This window comes from Lucilia cuprina, chromosome 3, assembly GCF_022045245.1.
Source record: "Lucilia cuprina isolate Lc7/37 chromosome 3, ASM2204524v1, whole genome shotgun sequence".
NCBI classification, from domain to species: domain Eukaryota; kingdom Metazoa; phylum Arthropoda; class Insecta; order Diptera; family Calliphoridae; genus Lucilia; species Lucilia cuprina.
This window is the reverse complement of record NC_060951.1, coordinates 64,580,841-64,606,114: the sequence shown is the minus strand read 5'-3', so window position 1 is coordinate 64,606,114 and position 25,274 is coordinate 64,580,841. Positions and strand designations below refer to the sequence as shown.

Genomic DNA, 25,274 nt, shown 5'->3' with positions numbered 1-25,274 from the left:
GCATGTTATGCCCGTTATCATATTATTATTTAATTTTTTGTTTAAAATAATTTCAACCCTATATGAAAGTACATATTTTGATTTAACTACTTCACTAACTGTATTTTATATATACATTTTTTGTTACTTCACATTATATACAATTTAATAATGTGAATTAAAAATGATTCAATAAATTAAAAAAAGGGAATAATTATTTTATATTTGTATTAAAATTAATAAAAGTGTGACAAAAGAAAATTTAAACGTTATTGACATGAAATTAATTTGTTTTACAGTGATTAATTATGTGACGCAGATGGACTGAATGATGTTTTATTATATATGTGATCAGGGTTTTCTTTAAAAAACGTTTAGTGAAAAATATCACATTATCACTTCTTTACTTTGTTAAACTAGAACTGAACTAGAACTGAAGTAGAACTGAACTAGAACTGAACTAGAACTGAACTAGAACTGAACTAGAACTGAACTAGAACTGAACTAGAACTGAACTAGAACTGAACTAGAACTGAACTAGAACTAGAACTGAACTAGAACTAGAACTGAACTAGAACTAAACTAGAACTAATTTGAATTGTTGGACAGTAAAATAAACAGAAAAAGGACATTCATCGCTGACCATTTTTATTTCTATTATAATTTTATGAATAATCACAGGTAATTTCTATGAAAATCATTTCCTCTTGTAATTTCCAAAAACACCAGAAAAATCGCTACACTTTTTTTAATTTGCGTTTTATTAAAAAAATTGCAGCATGTTATAAATTAGTAAATTGTATAATTGCTAATTTTAGTTAACACATCATACAATTTAAACATTAAAAAAATAAAAAAACAATTACGAAAATCTGGATTATACAGCTTGACAATTAAATGGTGTTATCACACTATTTCGTGTGTGCAATAAATTTTATAAAAAAGTAACGATAATTTCAGCAAATTTTCCCATAACAAAAATTTCCCATTATCAAATACAATGCAACAATTTTAAAATAAATAATGATCTTTTTATCAAAACTTAATTAATTAACAAGTATGTAAAGTTGTAGTGGCATGTGTTTTTTAAATGGGATGAAATATTTATTTAAGTTTTTATTCGTTGTTTGATTAAGCAACAATTTAAGGGGAATTTTTCGGCACACTGAACTATAAATAGTTCTGCTTAAGTTTTTCAGTTTTTGTAACACATCTTTCCATTTGCTTGTTATTTGATCATGATTCAATAAAACTCCTAAAGGTATACTTTAACTAATTTAAACTAATACAAAACTGTCAATTATGTTTTTTAAAACCACTAGATGTTACTGATCTTGCTGCATCCTCCTCACTTGACACCATATGTTAAATAATCTTTTATTCAAAACACACATTCTAAAATCTATTTTTATCAATCTTCAAAATTACACATAACAGAAAATCAAAACATTCAAGGGAGGTCTGTCTCTGCTTGCTTTCCAAGTATGAAATCTATTTTTAAAAATTTAAATGCAACAGCCCGAGAGGAGTGTGTCTTTGTTATGAAAATCGTCTGCATTCAGTTGTATTCTTCAAATAGAAAACAAAGGATCGCTTAACAGGAAGTTGTAAAAATTTTTTTCAAAAAATTAAAATATTTCATTATAAAAATGGCTTCTTTTGGTGTTCGCGGTATGAGTCAAAATTTTGGCATTAAAATTTGTTGTTGCCGTGTTTGTACTTGTATAAATTTTGGTTTTGTTACCTCGCGAGCGGGTCTATTAAAAGTTCTACAATTGGGTTTGGCCTCGTTGTGTGAAGGTCTTTTGATTAATTATGGCGTACCGGCGGCGGATACAATTGGTCAAGCTTTGACTAGTTTTTTAACTACAACGGCTTATTGTTTTACCACAACGGCTATTTTGATGATTTGTTATTGCTTTTCGGATAAGTCATATGAACTGATACGTCAATCGTTATTTGTAAGTAAATCGAAGAGTAGTTAATAGTTTTATCAATAAGCTAGTCCAAAGTATATCGTTCATAAGCTTGCTATTCCTAGAGCATGATCAAATCTTTAATTCTTAAAACTGATTTTGCTCATATTCGATAGCTCAGTTATACAAAATATATGTGAGATTATAATAAAATTAAAAATCTATAAGAGTTATATGTTGAATGTTTCCATTATTATAACATTTTAATTTTTCCAGGAAACTCTTTTTAATGGCGTAGCCTGCAGCATGTATTTTAGTGCCTCCAGTTATATGGGTTTCGCCTGTGTGGTGTGGCTACATCCGCAATTTTTAATTAAGCCAGGATTCTGGGCCTATCCAGCCATGACAGCGGCTTATGTAAGTAGTAAAATAATAACAATCAGAAACAGCTTTTTCTGAAATTTAATGCAAATAATAATGTATTGAATTTTTCCTTTTCAGTATATGGGTTATGCAGCTGGTATTTTACATGGCATAGATGCCTTTTTGGCATTTAAACACTATAAAGGATTTCGCTAAAGCCCATAACAAACAAAAACTACAATGTTTAGAAGTTTTTAGTTGTAAAAGCCCTAAATATATTGTAAATATTTATTTAAGTTTAGGTTAAAAGAAACAAAACACAGCTTTAAGTATGTTAGTAAAAAAAATACAAAAAATAAATTGTAAGTAAATAACTATATGATCCACATATAATGAGAAACAACACTGCAAATAAAAAGAGATTGTTAGTAACATTGAATAAATAGGACGTCTTTGAGTAATATTCTTAGAGATTTTCCAGTTCATGATGGTTTGTAATCAGTCAATTTTATTGTTGGCCTTAAATTTTCTAAAAATGGAAAACATCATTTATAATAAAGTATTCTATAATAACTTTAAATATTTGAAACTTACTTGATATTTTTATAAGCCAAACTTGATTCATAATCAGCCTTTAATAAAGCAATACGCACCCATCTGGGTCTTTCATGTATGGCCTTGTGGATGACGAATTTCAAACCCAATAGCAAATGTTCGAAAAGTACGAAAGATATATTGGGCATAGAGGGAAAGAGATTGGTAAAGAAACCTCTGTAGAAAAGACAATGTATGAAAAATGTATATTAGTTTTGGGTTTATAGTGACTGAACTTATGTAATTTTAACATGCATTTTTCTTTACTACTTACCTGACATTTGGCTGTAAATACAAAATACCACAATTACTTAAGATCGCCATAACTGACAACAATTCAAAGGCAGATTGCCAGGCTCCAATATTTTTGGTACGACGAGCAAAGGGTCGCTTAAAAATGTTGCAAAGCTGGAATATAAAGAATTAAAAATTGTTAATAATAAGCAATATGTTCAATTTCACTAAAATTTTTTTGGTTTTTATATATTTTAATAACAAGTTAGAAACTGGTAATTGATCTTTTTAATTTAGCAATTACCTTAAACAAATCAATGTGCATGGCACAAATATTATTAATTAAGGCACCAAAGGCAGCAAAAGGAGCTACAGCCGCAAACAAAACCACATAACCGAATTGTATGCACATTTGTAAATAATCCTCATACGTTGACTGATATTGATCCAAACCAGCTTCATAATAACACTGTTCATACCGAGCTACATCACTAACGAGAGAGCGCTTTTCCTCATCAACTTCTTTGTGTAAATATTTAACATATTTTTGTCTTACAACAGCCAGTAGGGGAATGCCAATTTCCTGGGCAATGCAAACCAACTAATAACAAAAAAAACATAGAAAATATCTCTTTTAATTAAATTAATATCTTTACACACCTGGAATATTAACAACTGCATCATTAATTGATAATTTAGTTGATTTAAATCTTGTAAAATGAAGGCGATATAAAATAAGGAAAAGAAATTATTAACAATTTCAAATATCATTAATTTATTAACACGATGACGATCATATTGTGAGCGGGTACGATGATTTTCGGTGTCCGTTAAGAATGTAGCCAATTTCTCATAGGCCCAGGAAAATATAGCAATCAATATGGATTGCACTATTACTGGTACATATAAAAGCCAAGAATCTGGTCCAAAATCGGCCAAAACTTCAGCCTCAATTTGAAATTGATATAAAGCAAAATAGGCAGAAGCTATAACACACAAACCCACCACCGGATAAGAAACCAAATACATTTGCAGATAAGTATAACGCATGGGATATTGCATGGTCATTTTACCGGTAATGGGATCAGGTTTGAGAACACCTTTATAGTTAGTGCGTGGCTTATCCAAGCTAGTCATTTCAATGGTACCCCAGCGATAGGAATAGCCAGCACATTTACGTTTCCACAATTCCAGAAAAATCTAGGAAAATAAATACATAATTAAAGTAAACTAAACCAAATTGTTTAACAACTTACCGTAGTCCATATCACATAAAAGCCACAAACTAACGAATAGTTAAACCTCCAAATGTATTGTAATAAACCAAATAAAACGGGGAATATTAAGGCTTTAGTATAGAATTCGGTAAAACCAAAATATAAGCCAATACTGGAACCAAAATAATTACGTATATCTTCAATGGGCATAGTACGACGGCGCCAATTAAAGCCAAATTTATCTAAATATTCCTGGAAATAAAAACGATTTATTAGGAAAAAATTCGTATAAATTATAAAGTAAAAAAAATACTAACTAAATCATGCAGAGGAAATATATCCTCGACTACACCATTTCTTATATGAGACAACAGCTCCGGCTTAACAACATCTTTTATCAAAACGGGTGCTTCACAAAAACGCACTATATCATCTTTAGTCATACCGGGCAATAGATAATCACTGATCGCATGATAATTAAACTTTTGCATACTACCCGTTATTGTGGGCTTGGTTAGCTCCGCTTCATCGGCCAAACGTAGTAGAGTATCCGTAGAGGCAGTTAGATATAAATATTTTTCACTTTTATCTACCACTTCCAAAGTGGTTTGTATGCCAAATTGTTGAATAATCTTTTCAACATCTCGACATTGTTGTAATTTAGCCTTTTCTCCAAATTTTATAACAACATAAGTCTATGAAATTATAAAAGATAATATAATTTATACTAATTTCATGTATCGTTAATATTAAATAGTACCTTATCACCACTCTCTTCTTCAGTTTTGGAGGATTTTTGAAAGGCCCTAATACTTCTTTGCCGACGAAACAGTTGATTTTGTATGATGTTTTGTGTAGACAATAAGCCACCACCTTTACATATATGTATGTATGTAAGTTTAACAAAATATTAGATAATTAAATATTTATTTAAATAGTTTTAAAACAATATTTACCTTTATTGCCACCTGGGTTCTCAGCCATTATTTAATATTATTTTATCTTTTGTCTAAATTTACTTTAACCACAAAATAAATTAAATTTTTTCCTTCTTTTATGAACAATAAAATACACTTTGTCACACACATACGCGATGTATCATCGAGGTACTAATTTCATTATTTTTTTGTTAATAATTCTTCTTGATTTGGTCCATACGCTATAAGAACTAGAGTAAAGAAATTGTTGACGTCGACTTCTCGATAAAAAATATAAATAAATATGTAAATAAAAAACCAAATAGAATGAAGAAATCAAAACAAAAACGGAAACCGGGTTTTATTAACAGCTGTGCAAAATGACGTAAGTCATATGATACAGCTTTGTACATTTCAGTAGTAGACATAGTAGTTTTATACAATTCAACCACCTCAGCAAATAATTAATAAATTTGTAGATAATTTATTGGCGGGGAAAATATTTGTTGCAATGAATATAAAATTGTCAGATATAACAACGTTGGCTTATCTGACATTGTTATGACAATATACTGACAATAAAAAATTGTTAACAATAGGTAAACTGTCAGTTCAAACGGTTGTAAGAAAATCTTACATTTTCATTGTCAGGCAATATATGTATTTGCCAATAACAATTGTCAGTTCACATGTCTTATTTTACTTGCATATATTTTTTAATTGCAAATATAAAACATTTATACCAGAAACGGTTCTATACGCAGATTAACCTTTTAAATAACATTTTTTTATTCGTAACCTTTTACACTCACTGTACAGTTTGGAATTTATTACACCAAACAATCAGGCAACTCTCTTTGCTATTTGTCATACAAAATTTCAGATGCGAATTACACAAAGTGTACGTAATTCAATTTAAATTACGTACGAATTACGAATAAGTTAGTGCCATCTCTAATTTTTATCGGATATTTATCATAATAATGTAGCAAACGTATGATACGCACATAAATATTCCAAAAAAATAACAAAATACTGATTGTAAAAAAACTACATGGCGATGAATAGTCAAAACAAAGTACGAATGTGTCGTTGAAACGGGTTAATTGGCAATTGTCATTCAGGGGTATGAATTCAACTGCTCGTCTGAACTTGGTAATAATGCAAGGAAGAGGTATATCGCTTTTTTGTACTTCAAATGTGTAAATTAATGTAAATTAAAATTTTTTCATTTTACAAAAGATATTTTTATTGAGCATAATATTAATAAACGAATGAATTTAAAAGAAATATGAAATTTACAAATCTTACTAACCATTTCTTACCAAAATTTTCAAAAAATAATTCATATAAATGGCGTGTGATTTTTCGAATATACTAATAATTATTTAGAAAAGTCGTTTGAAAAGTTTTCGTGTAAACGGCCCCTTTGTCAAACGTGTTTTTTTTTACACATTTTTCTTGTCGTCTGTTGTGGTTGTATTTCTTCTTTTCACAATTTGTTCATCTCTGTGATGCAATTGATTTTTAATATTTATTTAACGAATTAAATGTCAATAGTGAAAGTGAAAACTGGATATAATATTTTTCAGTGAAAATATGAAAATTCAATTATAATCCATAAAGAAAATTGATAAATAAATGAATTGAAAACCAGAGACTTAAAGCCGGAAAAAGGTTATACAAATGAAAAAATAAAAATCAGTGTATAAAGTAAAAAACAAAAAAAAAACAAATTTATAAATAAAAGATTATATAGATAAAATAATTTTGTGTATAAATCAAAGCAGAGGCACGATTTGTAGGCGAGAAAAGTGAAGAAAATACAAAATTATAAGAAGAAAAATCATACGAGTTCAATAAACGCTTGATCTTTAGAGCGGCCCAATATCCAAACTAACCTAAAAACAAGTGGAAATTTGTGTCTTTTTTTTCGAAACAAAAAATGTAGGAATTGTTGATAAGAACATCTAAAAACTGATAAACAAATTACCGCGAAAATACAGTGTAGGTATTAAAAAGGCACTTTTGAAAGGGAGATTTATTTAAATTTACAAGATGTTGGGTGGCTTAATACCGATAAGATGGTCAGAACTACGTATATTTCCAGCACGTATGTCCACCACACAAAAGGTAAGGAAATAAAATATCAACTTTATAAAGCGGTAATTAATTAAATTTTCAAATATTGCAGGTGGTTATTATGTCTATAGCGGCTGGTGTGGCCCTTTTGGGTGTAATGTCCAGATACTTGCGTCGTCGTAAGCCACCACGTCCTCCACGTCGTGCTCGTAAATACACAGGAAGACGTACACGCAATAGTATGCGTAGTCCCAATGATATGATTTCCATTGCCGGCTCTAAAGCCTCTGCCCGCTCTGGCAGTCCAGTGGGCTCTACTATTGCATACTCCCAATCTGATCGTATGTCCATGGCCAGTGGTTCTATAGGTGCAGGGGCCCTAGTGTCTTCCTCTAACCAAGGTCAACCTGGAATAATGACCACCCAATTGACCGCCCAACAATTGGGTGTTATGGGCATGGAAGCTTTGGATACCGTCATAAATTTCTGGGAGGATGCCTTAGCTGCTCATTATTCACCAGGCGGTGTTCCCGCCATACTCACTACAGCTGAAGAATCCGAATTTTGTAGAGAAATACAAAATCTGCTCGATATGGCCTATACTTTGCAGGAACAAAGTGAATTACTCTTTTTGGATCAACGTTCGGTGTTATTTCGCGACGAACCGTCCATAGAGGAGGCCGAGGAGGATAATTGGCGTGCTCTGGAGGATGTTGCTGATGATGATAAACATTCTCAGCGTTCCACAAGTATGAGTCGTACTGGTTCCGATCCTAATTTCGATTCTGCGGAAAGTTTTGCATCAGCCTTAGATCAAGTGGCGGATTTGAGAGAATTTGATAGTTTTGCCGATACCGAATATGAGGAGTATCCATTGTATCAGGCAGCTTTAAAACAGCACGAAGAATCACCCATACCATGTCGTACTATACGCTGTGAATTGGTGCATTGTTCCAACGAAACGGAATATTTGGCTAAATTGCATTGTGTGCGTTTGGCTTTTCAATATTTGTTTAAGGTAAGTGTAAAATTTCTTTACGTGTTCACATGATCAATAATGATCAATTCTAGAAAACACAGGTTGTCTGAATTAAAGATCACAGCCAATTTCTAAAATATTTGTATTTCTTTTAGGATCCAGCTATTGGTCAATGGGTAATTGATACCGGTCGTCAAATACTTACCGATTTGTTGTGTCTGGGTGATAAAGATACCAAAGAATTTTTGGTTGGCTATGAGGATTTCATCAATTATTTACAAGATCCCTCAAATTGGGTTGAAATACAAAAAGAATTGGAACAGCGCAATGTCAAGGCCATGACATTCTATGACATCTGTTTGGATTTCATAATATTAGACTCATTTAGAGATTTAGATGCACCACCGGGAAGTGTTATTGCAGTTGTACAAAATCGATTTTTATCTAATGGTTTTAAAGAAACAGTAAGTTTGTCTTGCCACTAAACATAAAACGAAATATATTTTTATTCCTACATTTATGCTTTTAGGCTCTAACCACCGCAGTATGGTCTGTTTTAAAGGCTAAGAAACGTATGCTTAAGTTTCCCGATGGTTTTATGGCCCACTTCTATGTCATCTCCGAACAATTGTCACCCTTAATGGCTTGGGGTTTTTTTGGACCCGATGAAAACTTGAAGGATATTTGCCATTACTTTAGAGATCAAATGTTGGGCTTTTTGGCCGATATTTTTAGTTTCCAAAAGAGTCATTATACCACTTTGGAGGAATTTTCCCAAGATATTTTAGATCATATGAAAACTAGAGTTAATAATATTAGTATTAAATTTAGTCAATAGAAAATCAAACGTTAAAGATCATAGAAACATCATAAATTTAAATAAGAAAACTTCCTTAATTCCTTTTTTTATTGATTTTTTTAACTAAAAGTTTGGAAAACTATTTGAAATGAACAAAATATTCTAATTGTTTTTGAAAGACAAACAAATCTAGAGAAAAAAACGCAAATGTTATATATAAATCGTGTGTTCATTAGTTAAGAGTGGCTTATGAAAGATTTCACTAATTGGTACTATTCCAGCTCATTTTTTGTTTATTAATTTCTTCTTTTAAATTTTACTGCATTTAAGTTTTTTATTTCTAGTTCATTATAAGGTGCCCTTATATACATACAACTTAATAAATAATATTAATAATAAATAGCTTTATATAAACAAATAACACAAATTTTTTTCTCCTAATTTCCTATTTAGTTTTTTAATATATTTTTGATAATATTGTTGACTAATGGTTGGATAAAGAAACATTTTAAATATTTTATATTAAATGGTTGAATTTTTAACATTTAATAATTACTTATTATTAATTTGATATTGTTATTTAATTAAATTTAAACTCGTTTAACTAGTACAAAATAAGTTGGCAATTGTTATGTTTTTTAAACTTTTTTGTATAATATAACTAATTATAATTAAGCCAGTACTTCTTTTTTTAGTCTTAAGGTTTATCCTCAAAGTTTGTTGAATGAAATTATTGATTTCTTTTCTAAATAAATCTGTTATTGATTTAGTTTTTTTAAGTAGAATTTTATAGATAAATTAAAAATAAAAATTATTAATAATTGCAATTATAAAATCTTATTTTGTAAATAAAGTATATACTACAATGCAAAGAAGAAAAAATAATTCAATGTTCGTTAATAGAAATTATTGAAATTTCAAATATATTGGCGCTCACGAAATAGGTCAATAAACAAAAAAATCGATTTTGGAGGACAATTTAATCGTCACAAAATAAATTATGCAACGCGTTTTAACGAAGTTACAAGTCAGTTCTTCATTTTAGACCAAAAGATTTAGATTTTTTAAGGAAAAAGCTTATTTTTTAATTAAACACGTTTTAACAAAGTTATAGCCTATCGATTTTTAGAGGAAAATATGAGTGATCACGAAATAAGCTTATTTTTCAATTTAAACGCGTTTTAACGAAGTTACAGTCGATTTTATATTTTCAAACAAAAAATCGATTTTTAGAGGAAAATATGAGTGATCACAAAATAAACTTATTTTTCAATTTAAACGCGTTTTAACGAAGTTACAGCCGTTTTTATATTTTCGAACAAAAAGATCGATTTTTAGAGGAAAATATGAATGATCACGAAATAAGCTTATTTTTCAATTTAAACGCGTTTTAACGAAGTTACAGCATATTTTATATTTTTGAACAAAAAAATCGATTCTTAGAGGAAAATATGAGTGATCACGAAATAAGCTTATTTTTCATTTTAAACGCGTTTTAACGAAGTTACAGCCGTTTTTATATTTTCAAAAAAGAATCGATCTTTAGAGGAAAATATGAGTGATCACGAAATAAGCTTATTTTTCAATTTAAACGCGTTTTAACGAAGTTGCAGCCGTTTTTATATTTTCAAACAAAAAATAAATTTTTAGAGGATAATATGAGTGATCACGAAATAAGCTTATTTTTCAATTTAAACGCGTTTTAACGAAGTTACAGCCGATTTTATATTTTCGAACAAAAAATCGATTTTTGAAGGAAAATATCAGTGATCACAAATTAAGCTTATTTCTCAATTTAAACGCGTTTTAACGAAGTTACAGCCGTTTTTATATTTTCGAACAAAAAATCGTTTTTTAGAGGAAACTATGAGTGATCACGAAATAAGCTTATTTTTTAATTTAAAGGTGTTTTAACGAAGTTAAAGCCGTTTTTATATTTTCGAACAAAAAATCGATTTTTGAAAGAAAATATGAGTGTCCACAAAATAAGCTTATTTTTCAATATTAACGCGTTTTAACGAAGTTACAGCCGATTTTATATTTTCGAACAAAAAATAGATTTTTGAAGGAAAATATGAGTGATCACGAAATAAGCTTATTTTTCGACTTAAACGTGTTTTAACGAAGTTACAGCCGATTTTATGATTTCAAACAAAAAATCGATTTTTAAAGGAAAATATGAGTGATCACGAAATAAGCTTATTTTTCAATTTAAACGCGTTTTAACGAAGTTACAGCCGATTTTATATTTTCAAACAAAAAAATCGATTTTTAGAGGAAAATATGAGTGATCATGAAATAAGCTTATTTTTCAATTTAATACGTTTTAACGAAGTTACAGCCGATTTTATATTTTAGAACAAAAAAATCGATTCTTAGAGGAAAATATGTGTGATCACAAAATAAGCTTATTTTTCAATTTAAACGCGTTTTAACGAAGTTACAGCCGATTTTATATTTTCGAACAAAAAAATCGATTTTTAGAGGAAAATATGAGTGATCATGAAATAAGCTTATTTTTCAATTTAAACGCGTTTTAACGAAGTTACAGCCGTTTTTATATTTTCAAACAAAAAATCGATTTTTAGAGGAAAGTATGAGTGATCACGAAATAAGCTTATTTTTCAATTTAAACGCGTTTTAACGAAGTTACAGCCGATTTTATATTTTCGAACAAAAAATCGATTTTTGATGGAATATATGAGTGATCACAAAATAAGCTTATTTTTCATTTTAAACGCGTTTTAACGAAGTTACAGCCGTTTTTATATTTTCGAACAAAAAATCGATTTTTAAAGGAAAATATGAGTGATCACGAAATAAGCTTATTTTTCAATTTAAACGTTTTAACGAAGTTACAGCCGTTTTTATATTTTCGAACAAAAAATCGATTTTTAGAGGAAAAAAAAATCGATTTTTAGAGGAAAATATGAGTGATCACGAAATAAGCTTATTTTTCAATTTAAACGCGTTTTAACGAAGTTACAGCCGTTTTTATATTTTCAAACAAAAAATCAATTTTTGAAGGAAAATATGAGTATTCACAAAATAAGCTTATTTTTCAATTTAAACGCGTTTTAACGAAGTTACAGCCGATTTTATATTTTCGAACAAAAAAATCGATTTTTAGAGGAAAATATGAGTGATCACAAAATAAGCTTATTTTTCAATTTAAACGCGTTTTAACGAAGTTACAGCCGATTTTATATTTTCAAACACAAAATAGATTTTTAAAGGAAAATATGAGTGATCTCGAAATAAGAGGAAATATGAGTGATCACGAAATAAGCTTATTTTTCAATTTAAACGCGTTTTAACGAAGTTACAGCCGTTTTTATATTTTCGAACAAAAAAATCGATTTTTAGAGGAAAATATGAGTGATCATGAAATAAGCTTATTTTTCAATTTAAACGCGTTTTAACGAAGTTACAGCCGATTTTATATTTTCGAACAAAAATGGATTTTTGAAGGAAAATATGAGTGATCACGAAATAAGCTTATTTTTCATTTTAAACGCGTTTTAACGAAGTTACAACCGCTTTTATATTTTCGAACAAAAAATCGATTTTTAGAGGAAAATATGAGTGATCACGAAATAAGCTTATTTTTTAATTTAAACGCGTTTTAACGAAGCCGATTTTATATTTTCAAACACAAAATAGATTTTTAAAGGAAAATATGAGTGATCACGAAATAAACTTATTTTTTAATTTAAAGGCGTTTTAACGAAGTTACAGGGAATTTGAGTATGAAATAAACGCGAAGTTAGAGCCAATTTTATGTTTTCGACGGAAAACGTTTCGGTTATTGTAAAATTTATTGTCAATAAAATATATTAAATATTAGATAAAATATTTTTTTTTTTAATTAGATTAATATTTAATAATTTCAAACGCTTATTTTAGCATGAAGTTTCTGAGCATCAAGGAATTATTAGCGATTGGTGAAATAATAATAGGGGTAAGGAATTCATATTCAATCTAAAAGTTATATATTTAATAATTTTGTATTGTATTTTTTAGAGTTTAAGTTTATACAATTATTTTCTAACCGATTTCTATGATGAGAAATTATTGGACTTAACATTATTTAAACATCGTTGCATTTGCATTTCACTTAGCTTTTATTGCTATTTTAATGCCTGCGGTACTTGGTTCTGGTTTTCAAATGTAAAAATTACAAAAATGTTAAATCGTGTTCATGTAAGTTATAATGACGCTTTTTTCTAGAAGTTGTAACTATAATTATTCTTTATTGTAGAAAGTCTTGGTTTATCTCATTTTAAATTGTTTATTAGTTGCCACTCACATTTCGTATAAATCGAATTATGATTCTTCAGTTTGGGGTTATTTTGATCAACAAATATTTTTCGATGAAATCGAGCGCATACAAAGGAGTTTTTATATAATTTTACTTATAATGACTTTATGTGCCGTTGTTATAGGTTTTAATGTAAATTTTATACGTTTTCGGTTGCTGCATTTGTTAAAAAAGAAAAAACGCAATCAAGTTTAGTGAGCATCGAGAGATTGAGTTATTAGGGTGGTATCTATCCAGATTTCTGACATTTACACTGAAAATAAAACTTTGTTTTGGTTTTATTATATTTATTATTAAATTATTCTGTTATTACTTAAACACATATAATAGTTGTGTTTTGTTTCTAACTTTCAAGGGTAATTTCATATAAATTTCAAATTTATAGCCGTTAGGAGTTAACACGTAAAAATTTACACGTTAAATTTAACTTCGATAAAAGTGCTGCCAATAAAAATAAAGTGTATCACTTTTTGGTGAATAGCTGTCAAAAAGAAAATTAAATTTAAAAAAATTTAAAATATCAATTTTATTGAAAAAATGTCTTTCTCTGAAAAGTAAGTATATTCTTAATAAAGAATGTAATTTTTCGTTAAATTATTTAACACTTTTATATAGGCGAAAAGTTTGGACAAGAGCTGAAACGTTGGGCTTTCTCAAATGCTACAATGCAAGGAAGGATGAATTCAACCACACAAGAAAAAAAATTTGCTTATTCCAATGTCTTGGAAGATATGGTATCTCAAGGATTAACGGTAAGTGTTCAAAATTGCTTTATATGTATGTACATATCTATGAAAACATTTAATTATTTTTTAGGATTCAAAAACAACGGTAAGTTCTTTAGAGAGCCGAATGAGGACTTTACTATCAGCTTACAAATCAGCCAAGGACAACGCGAAACAAACTGGGGCTTCGCCATGTATTCCTCCATATATGGAGGAAATGGATGAAATATATGGCGATAGCCCCATAATTAGCAATTCTCATACACTTCAATTGGGACATGGCCCAACTGAACCATTAAAAGAAAGTTTTGAGCAATCCCCAAAGAAAAAAAATCGTATAAGCAAATATATTATGAAAAGAAATTGGAACTAAAAACAAAAGAAGCTGAGGAGAAAAAAATGCAGAGGCAGAATTTTTTTAGCGAATTGAAGCAGATGATTGAGAAAAAAAATGAAATTGAAAAAAACAAACTTGATTTGTTAAAAAAAGCTTTGGAAAAGAATTAACTAATAAAATTCGCAGTGCACCTAATTGAACAAACTTTCAAATATATGTATGTACCAGGGATCTTGAGAAGTGTTTGTGTGAAGTTTAAGATTTGCCCTCAAAATACACATACATAGATTAGTTAGTTAGTTAGTTATTTAGTTAGTTAGTTAGTTAGTTAGTTAGTTAGTTAGTTAGTTAGTTAGTTAGTTAGTTAGTTAGTGAGTTAGTTAGTTAGTTATATGTATAAGAACATTTATTTTATTTTAACTTTACATTTTCTTTATATTATATTTCTTTCAATTAAAAGATTATATAAGACATCACGTCTGCTTGACCCTTCTCCAATTTCGAGGTTGCTCGAATTGCTATCGTCATCATTTGCATATAACTCATTTTCAATAAATTCATGCAAGTCGTCCAAACTTATACATATATTATGCAAAATGCACATACTTGTAACTAAATTTGTTATATTAAGTAAGTTAGTTTGCTCTGTAAATTTTAATGTTCGCCGAAATCTTGTTTTTAGTAAACCAAACGCATTTTCGACTGTTATCCTTGTTGATGAATGTATTTTGTTAAATTTTTTTTGGGTTTCGCTTAAATTGCCATAATCTTTAAATGGCGGTACTATCCATCGGTTAGGTGGGTATGCGGAATCACCTAAAATAAATGCGTTGTTTGGAAAAAATTGCTCCAGATTTGATTCGGCTCGTAAGTAAAGTTCAGATCTTCTTAATACTCTGAAATCATGTAACGATCCAGGCTCTCCACAAGAAATGTCCAAAAATTTTTTGTTTGGGTCTACAACGGCTTGTAAAACAATGCTATAGTTTTGTTTTCTGTCAAAATAGCATTCTCTATTGTTCTTTGGTGCTTTAATAGTAATGTGCGTGCAATCAATTGCACCTAAAACACCGGGAATCTTTTTTTTTTCTTCAAATTTTTTTTGTATTTTAGTAATTTCAGTACCTTGAGGCCATTTAATATGTTCATGTCCAATTGAAACTAGCCATGAGGATACCCTTTTTACAACTAACCATGCTGTTGACTTCGACACATTAAAAAGTATGGACAGTTGTCTAAATGTGATTGTGTTTCCCACATACCAAATGTACATATACACAGCCTTTTTAGGACTTACACTTTGCCTGCCACCATTGCAATTATCGGGGTTATATGAAGACGTAGAAAAGCCATCTAAAATTTTTTTATAATCACTCAAGAACAAATGATGAATAATTAGATTATATATATACCAATTAAATACTTGGTAGTTGATGCATTTATTCTCATGTGAGATTTAAACTCATGAACATTAAATTTGTCGATTTTCTTAATGAAATCTTCATACTCCTCGCCACTAATACTGGAGTCTGTGTCACTTGTACTACTACTAGTATTAGAACTTATAGAATCATCTAAGGTGGAAATTAGTACCTCCATTTCTTCCTCAAAATCATCGTCATCCCATATCATATTTAAAATCTTAAAAAAATACTTTTATTCATTAAAATGCCAAATTAAGAAATAAATATGTATGTACCTCAGACATTGTATTATCTCTTTAAATCCTTTTTATCATTGAAATTAATTAAAAAAATATATTTTTAATTTTTGAAGTCAAAAAGTCAAATAAATTTTCTATAACTATCATTTAAAGTAAAAGTGCTCCCAAATTTAAATGCAAAATTATACAAGTTAAAAAATCGTTTTATTGCTAACTGTCAACGTTAACGCTCAATGTTAGCAACAAAACACAACTAATATTTATAAATACAATATTATAAAATTATATAAATATATATAAAAATAAAAAAACACATACATATATTTGCAATTCGAAATTTTTAAAATAAAATTCTCTAGTAAATAGTATTTGACATTTTTAAAGAGAGAGTTATGATTTCATTTGAATATCAATTAAGTAAACACATTTTTATCTTTTTGGAACACCTTAATTAAAACTTGGTTCAACATTATTGTACATTTAAATGCCACGATAAGATCGGTGGGCCAAGAAGGCACTAATAAAATAGAGAACACTGTTTATTAAACCCATAATGCTGGCAGCCAGATAAGCATCATGTTTTCTGTATCTATCGTTTACAGAAATAATCAAAATGGTGGAACTGACTAAGAGTAGAATGGCGGCAACACTGTGATAAATAAGTTCCTATAAAGAAGAAAAAGAGTGGATGATATATCATTGATATAAAACTTCAGATTCAGAACACAACATATGCATTAGAATTGTTGTAATTATCAACTTACATAAATAGTTTTGGAAATAATTCCTCCCGTGCTTAGAGATATTAAACATGATAACAGTAAACAAAATGTGCCAATCATAAATGTCACCGCCATTAAAAAGGTAAAGACGACACCATCGTAAGTATTATGGAAATTATATCCTTGATAATAACTGAAAATGCCAACCATGGCACCACCAATAAGCTAAATAAGAAAAAGAAATGAAATTTTTAAAAATGTAAATCCCAAAACCACAATTCCAAAACTTACCAATTCGAATAATTTCAAAAGACCTGAAAAACTTTTCAGGTAACCAGTATTCAACACAATATAGGAAGTGTTAGTAGTGCTGGTGGTGGTGCGAGTAATGGTTACAGAATGAGACATTTTGTAGAGATTTTTCAATTAAAGAGATGCAATAGGAAATCTGTAAAAAATTTAATAAAAAATTTTAAATATAAAATCATTTATACGCGTATATAGCTCTTAGTTTCCAGAAATAGGTCAAGAGCTATTGTAGTCATTAATAATTAAGTAATAAATATGTATACATTGTGTTTATAATTTCTCAAGGCAAACAACACGTTTTAATAAATTTATTGCAAAACTTAAACATCATCATCTTCATCATCATTCTAGTTCATTGGAACAGCAAGTCCAACAATTACTTTAAATATTTTTAAATTAACTTGTTAATTTTATCTACATTTTAAAAACATACAGTGCTGTTTAAAAACTTAATAATCAATCTAACCTATATAATCTATATATGTATGTTTGTAGGTCTTTTACTAGTTTAGATATTATTAAAAACATGCACTAAGTCCATAAACAAGTTAAAAGTTTTATATATAATGATGTCTGCAAAAGTAACTAAAGTTTTAAACAATACTGTACATATGTATGTATTTTAATAAAAACAATGTGCTTATAATTTTAAACAAAATTAAATGCGTCATAAATTTAGAACTTTATGACTAATCGTTGTTTGAAGACTTCTCTGAATAGACTTCTTATTATTTAATCATATTTTACATCAACATTTTTTCTTTGAATCTAACCACTGTGCGTGTTTCAATATTAAGTACAATTTCAAAAAATTTCAAAACATTGTGTCTGAACATTTTCTATCGACTTTTAAATGTTTAAATATACAGATCTACAATATACATATATATTTATAGATATTTCAAATAAAATCCACACATTTTACTCAAATACTAAATACAACTCGGTCATACTAAAATTAACTTTCAATACTTTTTTTCAAAATGTCAAAATTTTAGCGAGAGTGGGTATGTGTGCGTTAAATGTATGGCAAATTAAATATTTTATTTAAAAAAGTGTATGTTTTTAATTAAAAGCGTTGACTTATTTATATGATCACTGTAAAACGAGTTGTAATAAATTAGAATTTTGTTTGTTTTTTAAATTCTGTTTAATGTTTTTTTTTTTTGTTTCTTGGTTATTTATTTTATGTTTTTTTTTTCCGGGAGGTCATTAAACATTGAGAATATTTCAGTATTTTGTTTATTTTGTTTTGAGTAAAATATTGAAAAACAGGTGAACTGGACATAATGTTTATTTGAGGAAAATTACAGAAATAATATGATTCATTACAAATGGGCTGCAGATGTTACAAGTTATTTTACAGCGTGACCTAGAGAAAACCTTGAAAGCTTTTGTACAAATGGAAATAGATTTGTCAAAATTATTAAGTGATTTGACAGATAGATAGATAGATAGATAGATAGATAGATAGATAGATAGATAGATAGATAGATAGATAGATAGATAGAAAGATAGATATATAGATAGATAGATAGATAGATAGATAGATAGATAGATAGATAGATAGATAGATAGATAGATAGATAGATAGATAGATAGATAGATAGATAGATAGATAGATAGATAGATAGATAGAAAGATAGATATATAGATAGATAGATAGATAGATAGATAGATAGATAGATAGATAGATAGATAGATAGATAGATAGATAGGTAGATATATAGATAGATAGATAGATAGATAGATAGATAGATAGATAGAAAGTATATAGTTTAGATGGTAACCTTTGCTTTATAACTTTGAAATGTAATATTTCGACTTCTTTTGAAAAAATTGTTTCTCATAAATTTCTAAATTAAAAAAATATTGTTTTTATTCCGTTTCAATAACAATAATGGAATTTTTAAAAGTTCTGTTGTAAATTTTATTGTAATTAATTTTTATCTCCAAAAAAAAAGAAGACATGAAACAGGAAAACATTTTCTTATCTCAAAAAATTAGAACAATTTCATGAGAAATGGGAAAAAACTTCGCCTTTATTTTGTTTCCAAATATTAAATTAAACTTTGAAAGTGTTTCATGATCAATGTTTAATTATTTTTGTAATTATGTACATATACTCATATAAAATGTGTACAAGTTTTCTTTAACTGCTTGTAAGACATTCAAATGTGTTTAGAATTATTTATTTAATAAACGTTTAAATAATCATGTGTACATAGCCAATTATTTATTATGTTTAACTACTTTTAAAGCTAAATAATAATTAATAAAACATTTATGTTTGTTTAAGTTTAATTTTAAATATTTGCCAAAATTATGGCAAAACAAATTAATTTATTTTTGATTTTTTTCCACATATGTAAGTTTTTTTTACATACTTTATATGCATTTAACAATTATTATTTGTCCAATCCACAATGGATGACGTATTGTTGAAGCTTTTTATAACATAAACAGAAACAAATGAAAAATAAAAAATTTACGACATACTACGATACAACCGTACAACACCGATTGTGAATTGGACAATTGCATTGTGAATTGGTTTATAAAACAAATTTCAAAATGAAATTTAATTTTAGAAAACTTCAATAAATTTGTTTACGAATATGAAAATAATTTTTTAGAAGTATTTAATTCAAAAAACACAATCACAAAACAATTTTAAATAATAAAATAAAAAATTCTTTATTATTGCTGAAATATCCGGTCTTAAAGGTATTTGTATTCTATGATTCGGGATTTCGTTTTAAATTCTAAATCTAGTATTTTTTTATTTACTTCCTAAAGTTTAGATCATTCAATGACCATATAATAACAAATAAATTAGGAATTCTGTTTTGTTTTTTAACTTAAATACATGCAAAAAAAATATATATTATAATAATTATTTGTTTATTAGTCAATAATTTCTATTTATATTTTCAAATTTTATAAGTTTTAGTAATTTTTATTTTAAAAATAAATGCTCTCAATATGATGTCATTTTATGTACTTATTTATCTCTTATTTAGCTTAGCTCTTTATATTAATTCAGTGTTCCATAGTTTTGTGTTTAATTTAAATATTTTATTTTGATTTTTACATGATTTAAAATAAATTAGTAAATTTCAAGAAACCACCAACAACAAAAATATGTTAATTTTTTTTTTTTTTTGATTTGAGGAGGGTGCGTTTATTGTTGAGTTTATAAAACAAAATTTGTTAATTTCCTGTTTTATTTGTTTAAGAGCATCTTTATAATAAATTAAAATTTAGAACCCTAAATGTGTTCTAAATACAGAAGAAGAAACCGAATTCACTAAACAATAGAAATAAATTTATTGGTATTATATGAAAGGGTTTTAAAAACCCGTTTTAAATATAAACATTTTTAATATTTACCACTTTAAAATTGTGTTAAAAATTTCATAAATTCCAGAGTACGGATTGAAATATATGCATGAATAGTTTAAAATTAAAACGAACAATCTCAAATATTGTTGTCGTTTAAAAACGGAATATTTCATATGGGCCGTTTCTCATATGATTCGCTAGACAGATTTTAGCTCATATGAAACTTACTTATGTTGAATTTCAGCGCTACATTCGTATTTTCCAGTCAGTAATGAGGCCATTTATATGGGGGTCATGCGAAAACGTGAACCGATATTGCCCTTTCAATATCAAACAAATCTTACATATAAGAAAATATTTGTGGAAAATTTCTGTAGCTCTTTCCGGTCGCCCTCTATAGTGCTTTCACAGACAGATAGACGACATGGCCAGATCGTCTTAGGATTTAATAGGGACCCAAAACATATACATTTGTGAGACTACTATACCTATATTTCCTTGTGTTATTGACAAAATTAATATACCGCCCATCAATAAATTTTATACGATCACGTTCCTAGATTTTTTATTTGAAATTCTTAATTAAGAGCGATACAATTTGTTACCAGTTGATTCTTTTGTTATTTCATATGAAATCTTCTGATTTTTTTATGAGAAATCATCATAATTTAATGAAATTGAAAGAAAAAATTAATTTCAATTCAAATTAATCTACAATTCGTTTCCAGTTTAAATGGATTTGTTAAAGTGAATAATTTCCAATTCGTTTGAACTGAATTAATATTGATTTCATTTAAATGAATTTAATAAGAAGAGTTGAATCATACTTAAGAGCAGATCTATTTATGTTTGGCATTTTTGGTATTCCGCACTTCGACTCGATCCACTAAAATAACAACTTACAAAAAAACGATCAATGAAATAGAATTGCTTCTTCTTTTTCTTTTCAGAATACACACAATTGTGAAGTATTAATTTGAAACAGAATTGCTTCATTTGTTTCTTACGATTCCGTTTGAGGTTAGAATATTTTTTTTCGAAAATTTTCAAAAATTTTCAATAAATATTTTTCATTCATAGTGTATGTATTTCATGTGGGGGAATAGACCTTAATTAATATTCATCATACGCCTAGTAAACCATGACAATTTCAATATTATTTGGTTTTATTCAAATTTTTTGTTTTCAAAACTATTACTGATCATAGATTTTGTTTTTGAGCAGCATTAAACCAAATAATTATTATAAGTAGACGGGGAGAAGTATGTACATATGTATGATTATTGTATTTTTATTTTTAAAATGAGATCATCGTTGAAGGCAATGAAATATTGAAAAACAAACATATATACACACATGTTGTTACTTGTTGAATCTGATGGTAGGTAGCTAGTCCAAACAAAATGAAAATATTAATAAAACACAATTTTTTGGCAAAATTTCGAAATTTCCAAAACGTTAAATGAGTTTTTATGAAAAAAAAATTGGCACTAGATTGGAGAGTACGAGTACGAAACTAAAAAAAAACAATAGTAAAAACAAATTTCGAAAGCAAAAGAAATTTTGTGTTTATGATTTGAAAATATCGGAAAAAATTAGAAAAATATTTTGTATAATAGGTGAATATAAATATAGAAATATAAAAAAATTAAAACAGTACCACACCCACGCATTATAGAAACTTAAAGTTATTTTTACAATTAATTTTTTTTTAAATTAAATATTCAACATAATTTAAAAAAATTGTTATTTACTATTCTTTTTGTTCAAAGTAATTCACTCAATTTTTAGTTAAATTTTTGTTATCTTTATATATTTACTAACAAATTTCTTACTTTTAATTTTATTTTTATTTTAGATAAACCGTTCTATAATGAACGTCTTTACACGCGTACGTTTGATTTTTAACTGAACTGAAATCGAAACCGAAAAAAATTTTTGAACAGAAAATTTCATTTTCAATATTATTTTGTGTTCTCCTTTTGTGCAAATACGCAGCAGTTTATTTGTTTTTTTCAACTCTTTCTGCAATTACTATTCTCTCCATAAACTTTTTATAGAGAAAATGACGTCATATACGACGATACAAATAAAATACACAACAAATGCTAACAAGTTGCTTTTTTCACTATAGAAAATGTAAACAAACTTTTGTTTAGAATTCAAAATATTTAAAACAATTCTGCTGCTCTCCCTTATTAGGGTGGCCCAAAATAAATGTGACTGATATTTCGAAATAAATTTTTGTCTTTTCCACAAAGATTATTTCACTTTGCTCTCGATGACAGAAGATATATTGTTCAAAAACTAGAAAACGGCATTAAACTTGAAACGTAATTAATTTAACGTTATAAAAGTCATTCTAACGAAACCGTTTTCCTAGAAATCGGCAAAAAAACTTGTAAACGTAATTAATTTACCGTTATAAACGTCATTCTAACGAAACCGTTCTCCCATTTCATTTATTTCCGCAAACGTAAAAAAAATGTTGCGTAACGTTAATACATATCTGTTAAGCTAAATTTACTATTATACCTGTTCGATAATAAATGCCATCATCTCTTGATATTCTCCCTCATCGAATCCGCTGTACGATATTCTATAATATTCACCGACATCCGATTCCCAAACCGTAAAAAAATTTTAATGTACGAGGTAGTTCTAACAGGGTATTTCTGATTAGTGGTTAATACCTTAAACTTCGCAGTGATACCTTCATTAGTGATTCCTAATAGGGATTCCATACGAAAGACAGTTTGCAGGGGTGTGCAGCCTTTACTATTTGATCCAATATGGAATCTGGCTCAGGGTTTATCTGATATTTGGCAAGATTAAAGTGTCTTATAGACTTTCGGACGAATATAGCGTCTTTCAGATCCTGACAATATGGAAATCCGTGGACATTATTAAGAAACACATTACTAGGGCAGTTGAAAGTAAAGATTTTTTCCTTATAGCTTGCTTAAAAGCTGCTATAGGGACATGGAAGGGTTAGTCAGCTTATACACAGTAAGGCTATGTTAGGTACATTAAAAGTGTAACGTACAGCGTAATAAGATCGCTGAAGAATTGGCCAGAAACGGCTCGGAATTGTAATTACTATAGGCTAATCTCCGAAAAGCTAAAAAACTAAATCAACCGATTGTTTGGATTTTTGGTTTCTAGAAAGTTAACCTAAAAGCAACCAAAATGGACTTTACAGGAATAGTATAGGGGGTAATAACTAGACATTGCGGAATTGGAGCTTTAAGAGGTAATATCGTCGGTAACACACAGGAGTTTTGTATTCAGCATTAATGTGTTTTGCATTAAGTTGGCAACATCAGCAATTTTAATTTCGTTGCTGCCCTAATATACATAAATACATGTACGCAATAAAATTATTTTTAAATAAATTTCATTTAACTTAACACCGGTATATTTATGTATGTTTTTTGTTAAGACCTTGAGAGCTAATAGCTACTGTCCCTAAGAAACACAATAAATGTTTTTATTTTTAATTATAAACAAATTGTTGATTAATTTCTCTACAATCAGAGTTACTCTTTTCTTTATTTCTGTTTACTGACGTGATGTCTCACCTACACTCATAAATGCACTACTGGGGCCCCAGTTTTCATTGATAACATTCTTTGGTGTTTGTACTACGTTTTTTTTTGGAATGACTCATGTTACTTTATTTTTTTGTTGCTTCAGTTTCCGATGCAAACTTGTAGATACATTAAATTTACAGTGTGTAACAATTAATATTTAAAAATTGTATATAAAGACATTTCAAATAACAATAGTCAAACAAGTAGGAGTTCATATAGGGAGAAGAACAAATCAATAAATATTTCTATAGAAATATATTTGTAACTATAAGTGTGGATATAAAAAGAGGCTCTTGGTAAAATGAATATTGGTCAAGTATGCATTCAAATCTATATCCTATGCCTGCAGTGGGAGGATATCATGCGTTTGTCCTGGTTATATAATATCAATTAACTCTGAATTACACGCTGAGTCGATTAAGCTAAGTTTCATTTGTCCAACTCACAATTGGTGTTGTAAGGTTGTATCGTGATATGTCATATTTCTTTTTGTTTTGTTTTCAAAAATTTTATTTGACATACAAAGATACGACATCGATTGTTAATTGGACAACAATTGTAAAGCATAGAAATGAAATTTATTTCTCTTTTCCATGCGATGCGTTTTTTTTTTTTTTTGCTGGAATACCATTTTTTCGATTGTTGCGTAATTGAATGCGGAAACAGAAATCGGTATCTAGATCAAAGTTTTATAAAAGACTAACTGCTGAAATTAATTCGGACAAAGACTGGTTTCATTAAAATATTGTTAATCTTCTCCAACGATGTAAGCGTTGCAATAGCTTACTGGTACTATTTTTACGGTATCTCTGCGATTCAAGGCAAGTTTATAGTGAGTTTCTGAAAGGTCTGGGCATGCTTGGTGGGATTTATCTGAATTCAATTGGTAGAAAACGTTAATGGTTTGTGTCTTCAAAAATATCGCTTATTGGTTACTCTGAACCGTTAAAAGATTTGACATCGAGTCAAGACATTTGTATGTATATAAAATACATAAGTTATGGAATGTATATCCTTATAGACTTAATCATGTCAAAGTCCTTGATTTATTACCACATACTTATGTTTGTATATTTTTTTTTTTGACTCAAACTGTATAATAAAAATTTCCTGAGTTTACTGGAGGTCGCAGTCATTTTTGTATTGAAAAATATATTGTCTGAGTACTTCGAAAAAAAA

General features: G+C 28.3%; 6 protein-coding genes and 1 pseudogene across 9 annotated transcripts; 4 read left to right on the top strand and 3 right to left on the bottom strand.

The window, feature by feature from the left end:
- The first annotated feature begins 1,524 nt into the window (after window positions 1-1,524).
- Window positions 1,525-2,679, top strand: LOC111674835 (protein singles bar). Its single transcript, XM_023435500.2, has 3 exons — window positions 1,525-1,940; window positions 2,172-2,312; window positions 2,397-2,679. The coding sequence occupies exons 1-3, from the start codon at window positions 1,629-1,631 to the stop codon at window positions 2,472-2,474; spliced, it is 531 nt and encodes a 176-aa protein (XP_023291268.2). The 5' UTR covers window positions 1,525-1,628; the 3' UTR covers window positions 2,475-2,679.
- Window positions 2,502-5,522, bottom strand: LOC111674819 (anoctamin-10). Its single transcript, XM_023435477.2, has 9 exons — window positions 5,260-5,522; window positions 5,064-5,176; window positions 4,621-4,998; window positions 4,343-4,555; window positions 3,747-4,286; window positions 3,391-3,687; window positions 3,127-3,260; window positions 2,853-3,029; window positions 2,502-2,787 (listed from the first exon to the last, which is right to left on the bottom strand). Exons 1-9 carry the CDS (start codon window positions 5,285-5,287, stop codon window positions 2,757-2,759), a joined length of 1,911 nt encoding a protein of 636 aa, XP_023291245.2. The 5' UTR covers window positions 5,288-5,522; the 3' UTR covers window positions 2,502-2,756.
- A 1,171-nt stretch (window positions 5,523-6,693) lies between these two features.
- On the top strand, window positions 6,694-9,490 carry LOC111674817 (mitoguardin). Its single transcript, XM_023435475.2, has 4 exons — window positions 6,694-7,353; window positions 7,415-8,320; window positions 8,437-8,745; window positions 8,811-9,490. Exons 1-4 carry the CDS (start codon window positions 7,279-7,281, stop codon window positions 9,117-9,119), a joined length of 1,599 nt encoding a protein of 532 aa, XP_023291243.1. The 5' UTR covers window positions 6,694-7,278; the 3' UTR covers window positions 9,120-9,490.
- A 3,364-nt stretch (window positions 9,491-12,854) lies between these two features.
- LOC124418818 lies at window positions 12,855-13,746 on the top strand. The gene is made up of 3 exons (XM_046946393.1): window positions 12,855-13,041; window positions 13,104-13,283; window positions 13,342-13,746. The coding sequence occupies exons 1-3, from the start codon at window positions 12,988-12,990 to the stop codon at window positions 13,594-13,596; spliced, it is 489 nt and encodes a 162-aa protein (XP_046802349.1). The 5' UTR covers window positions 12,855-12,987; the 3' UTR covers window positions 13,597-13,746.
- Window positions 13,516-16,584, bottom strand: LOC124418817 (protein ALP1-like). 4 transcript variants are annotated; one of them, XR_006940237.1, is made up of 5 exons: window positions 16,163-16,300; window positions 15,876-16,104; window positions 14,890-15,816; window positions 13,715-13,882; window positions 13,516-13,654 (listed from the first exon to the last, which is right to left on the bottom strand). XR_006940237.1 is itself a non-coding variant. In XM_046946391.1 (4 exons), exons 1-3 carry the CDS (start codon window positions 16,169-16,171, stop codon window positions 14,897-14,899), a joined length of 1,158 nt encoding a protein of 385 aa, XP_046802347.1. In that variant the 5' UTR covers window positions 16,172-16,300; the 3' UTR covers window positions 13,516-13,654; window positions 14,890-14,896. The 4 variants fall into 4 exon arrangements, 3 of the variants coding, with proteins under 3 accessions (XP_046802347.1, XP_046802346.1, XP_046802348.1); XM_046946391.1 differs by lacking the exon at window positions 13,715-13,882; XM_046946392.1 differs by lacking the exons at window positions 13,516-13,654; window positions 13,715-13,882 and adding an exon at window positions 16,445-16,584 and having other exon boundaries at window positions 14,703-15,816; window positions 16,163-16,190.
- On the top strand, window positions 13,939-14,633 carry LOC124419023 (annotated as a pseudogene).
- On the bottom strand, window positions 16,414-22,472 carry LOC111674825. The gene is made up of 4 exons (XM_023435486.2): window positions 22,338-22,472; window positions 17,140-17,296; window positions 16,891-17,073; window positions 16,414-16,792 (listed from the first exon to the last, which is right to left on the bottom strand). Exons 2-4 carry the CDS (start codon window positions 17,254-17,256, stop codon window positions 16,607-16,609), a joined length of 486 nt encoding a protein of 161 aa, XP_023291254.1. The 5' UTR covers window positions 17,257-17,296; window positions 22,338-22,472; the 3' UTR covers window positions 16,414-16,606.
- Between the last annotated feature and the right edge of the window lie 2,802 nt (window positions 22,473-25,274).

What these genes read in the sequence shown, in the direction of transcription:
- LOC111674835 (XM_023435500.2), top strand. Translation starts at nt 1,629, where the DNA reads ATGGCTTCTTTTGGTGTTCGCGGTATGAGTCAAAATTTTGGCATTAAA. An exon ending in TGATACGTCAATCGTTATTT is followed by an intron (nt 1,941 to 2,171) that starts GTAAGTAAATCG and finishes TAATTTTTCCAG; the next exon opens with GAAACTCTTTTTAATGGCGT. An exon ending in CAGCCATGACAGCGGCTTAT is followed by an intron (nt 2,313 to 2,396) that starts GTAAGTAGTAAA and finishes TTTCCTTTTCAG; the next exon opens with TATATGGGTTATGCAGCTGG.
- LOC111674819 (XM_023435477.2), bottom strand. Translation starts at nt 5,287, where the DNA reads ATGGCTGAGAACCCAGGTGGCAATAAAG. An exon ending in GAACCCAGGTGGCAATAAAG is followed by an intron (nt 5,177 to 5,259) that starts GTAAATATTGTT and finishes ATATATGTAAAG; the next exon opens with GTGGTGGCTTATTGTCTACA. An exon ending in TATTTCCTCTGCATGATTTA is followed by an intron (nt 4,556 to 4,620) that starts GTTAGTATTTTT and finishes TTTTATTTCCAG; the next exon opens with GAATATTTAGATAAATTTGG.
- LOC111674817 (XM_023435475.2), top strand. Translation starts at nt 7,279, where the DNA reads ATGTTGGGTGGCTTAATACCGATAAGATGGTCAGAACTACGTATATTT. An exon ending in GTATGTCCACCACACAAAAG is followed by an intron (nt 7,354 to 7,414) that starts GTAAGGAAATAA and finishes CAAATATTGCAG; the next exon opens with GTGGTTATTATGTCTATAGC. An exon ending in CTTTTCAATATTTGTTTAAG is followed by an intron (nt 8,321 to 8,436) that starts GTAAGTGTAAAA and finishes TATTTCTTTTAG; the next exon opens with GATCCAGCTATTGGTCAATG.
- LOC124418818 (XM_046946393.1), top strand. Translation starts at nt 12,988, where the DNA reads ATGAAGTTTCTGAGCATCAAGGAATTATTAGCGATTGGTGAAATAATA. An exon ending in TTGGTGAAATAATAATAGGG is followed by an intron (nt 13,042 to 13,103) that starts GTAAGGAATTCA and finishes TGTATTTTTTAG; the next exon opens with AGTTTAAGTTTATACAATTA. An exon ending in AAATGTTAAATCGTGTTCAT is followed by an intron (nt 13,284 to 13,341) that starts GTAAGTTATAAT and finishes TCTTTATTGTAG; the next exon opens with AAAGTCTTGGTTTATCTCAT.
- LOC124418817 (XM_046946392.1), bottom strand. An exon ending in AACTACCAAGTATTTAATTG is followed by an intron (nt 15,817 to 15,875) that starts GTATATATATAA and finishes AAAAAATTTTAG; the next exon opens with ATGGCTTTTCTACGTCTTCA.
- LOC111674825 (XM_023435486.2), bottom strand. Translation starts at nt 17,256, where the DNA reads ATGTCTCATTCTGTAACCATTACTCGCACCACCACCAGCACTACTAAC. An exon ending in TTTTGAAATTATTCGAATTG is followed by an intron (nt 17,074 to 17,139) that starts GTAAGTTTTGGA and finishes TTTCTTATTTAG; the next exon opens with CTTATTGGTGGTGCCATGGT. An exon ending in TTATTTCCAAAACTATTTAT is followed by an intron (nt 16,793 to 16,890) that starts GTAAGTTGATAA and finishes TCTTCTTTATAG; the next exon opens with GAACTTATTTATCACAGTGT.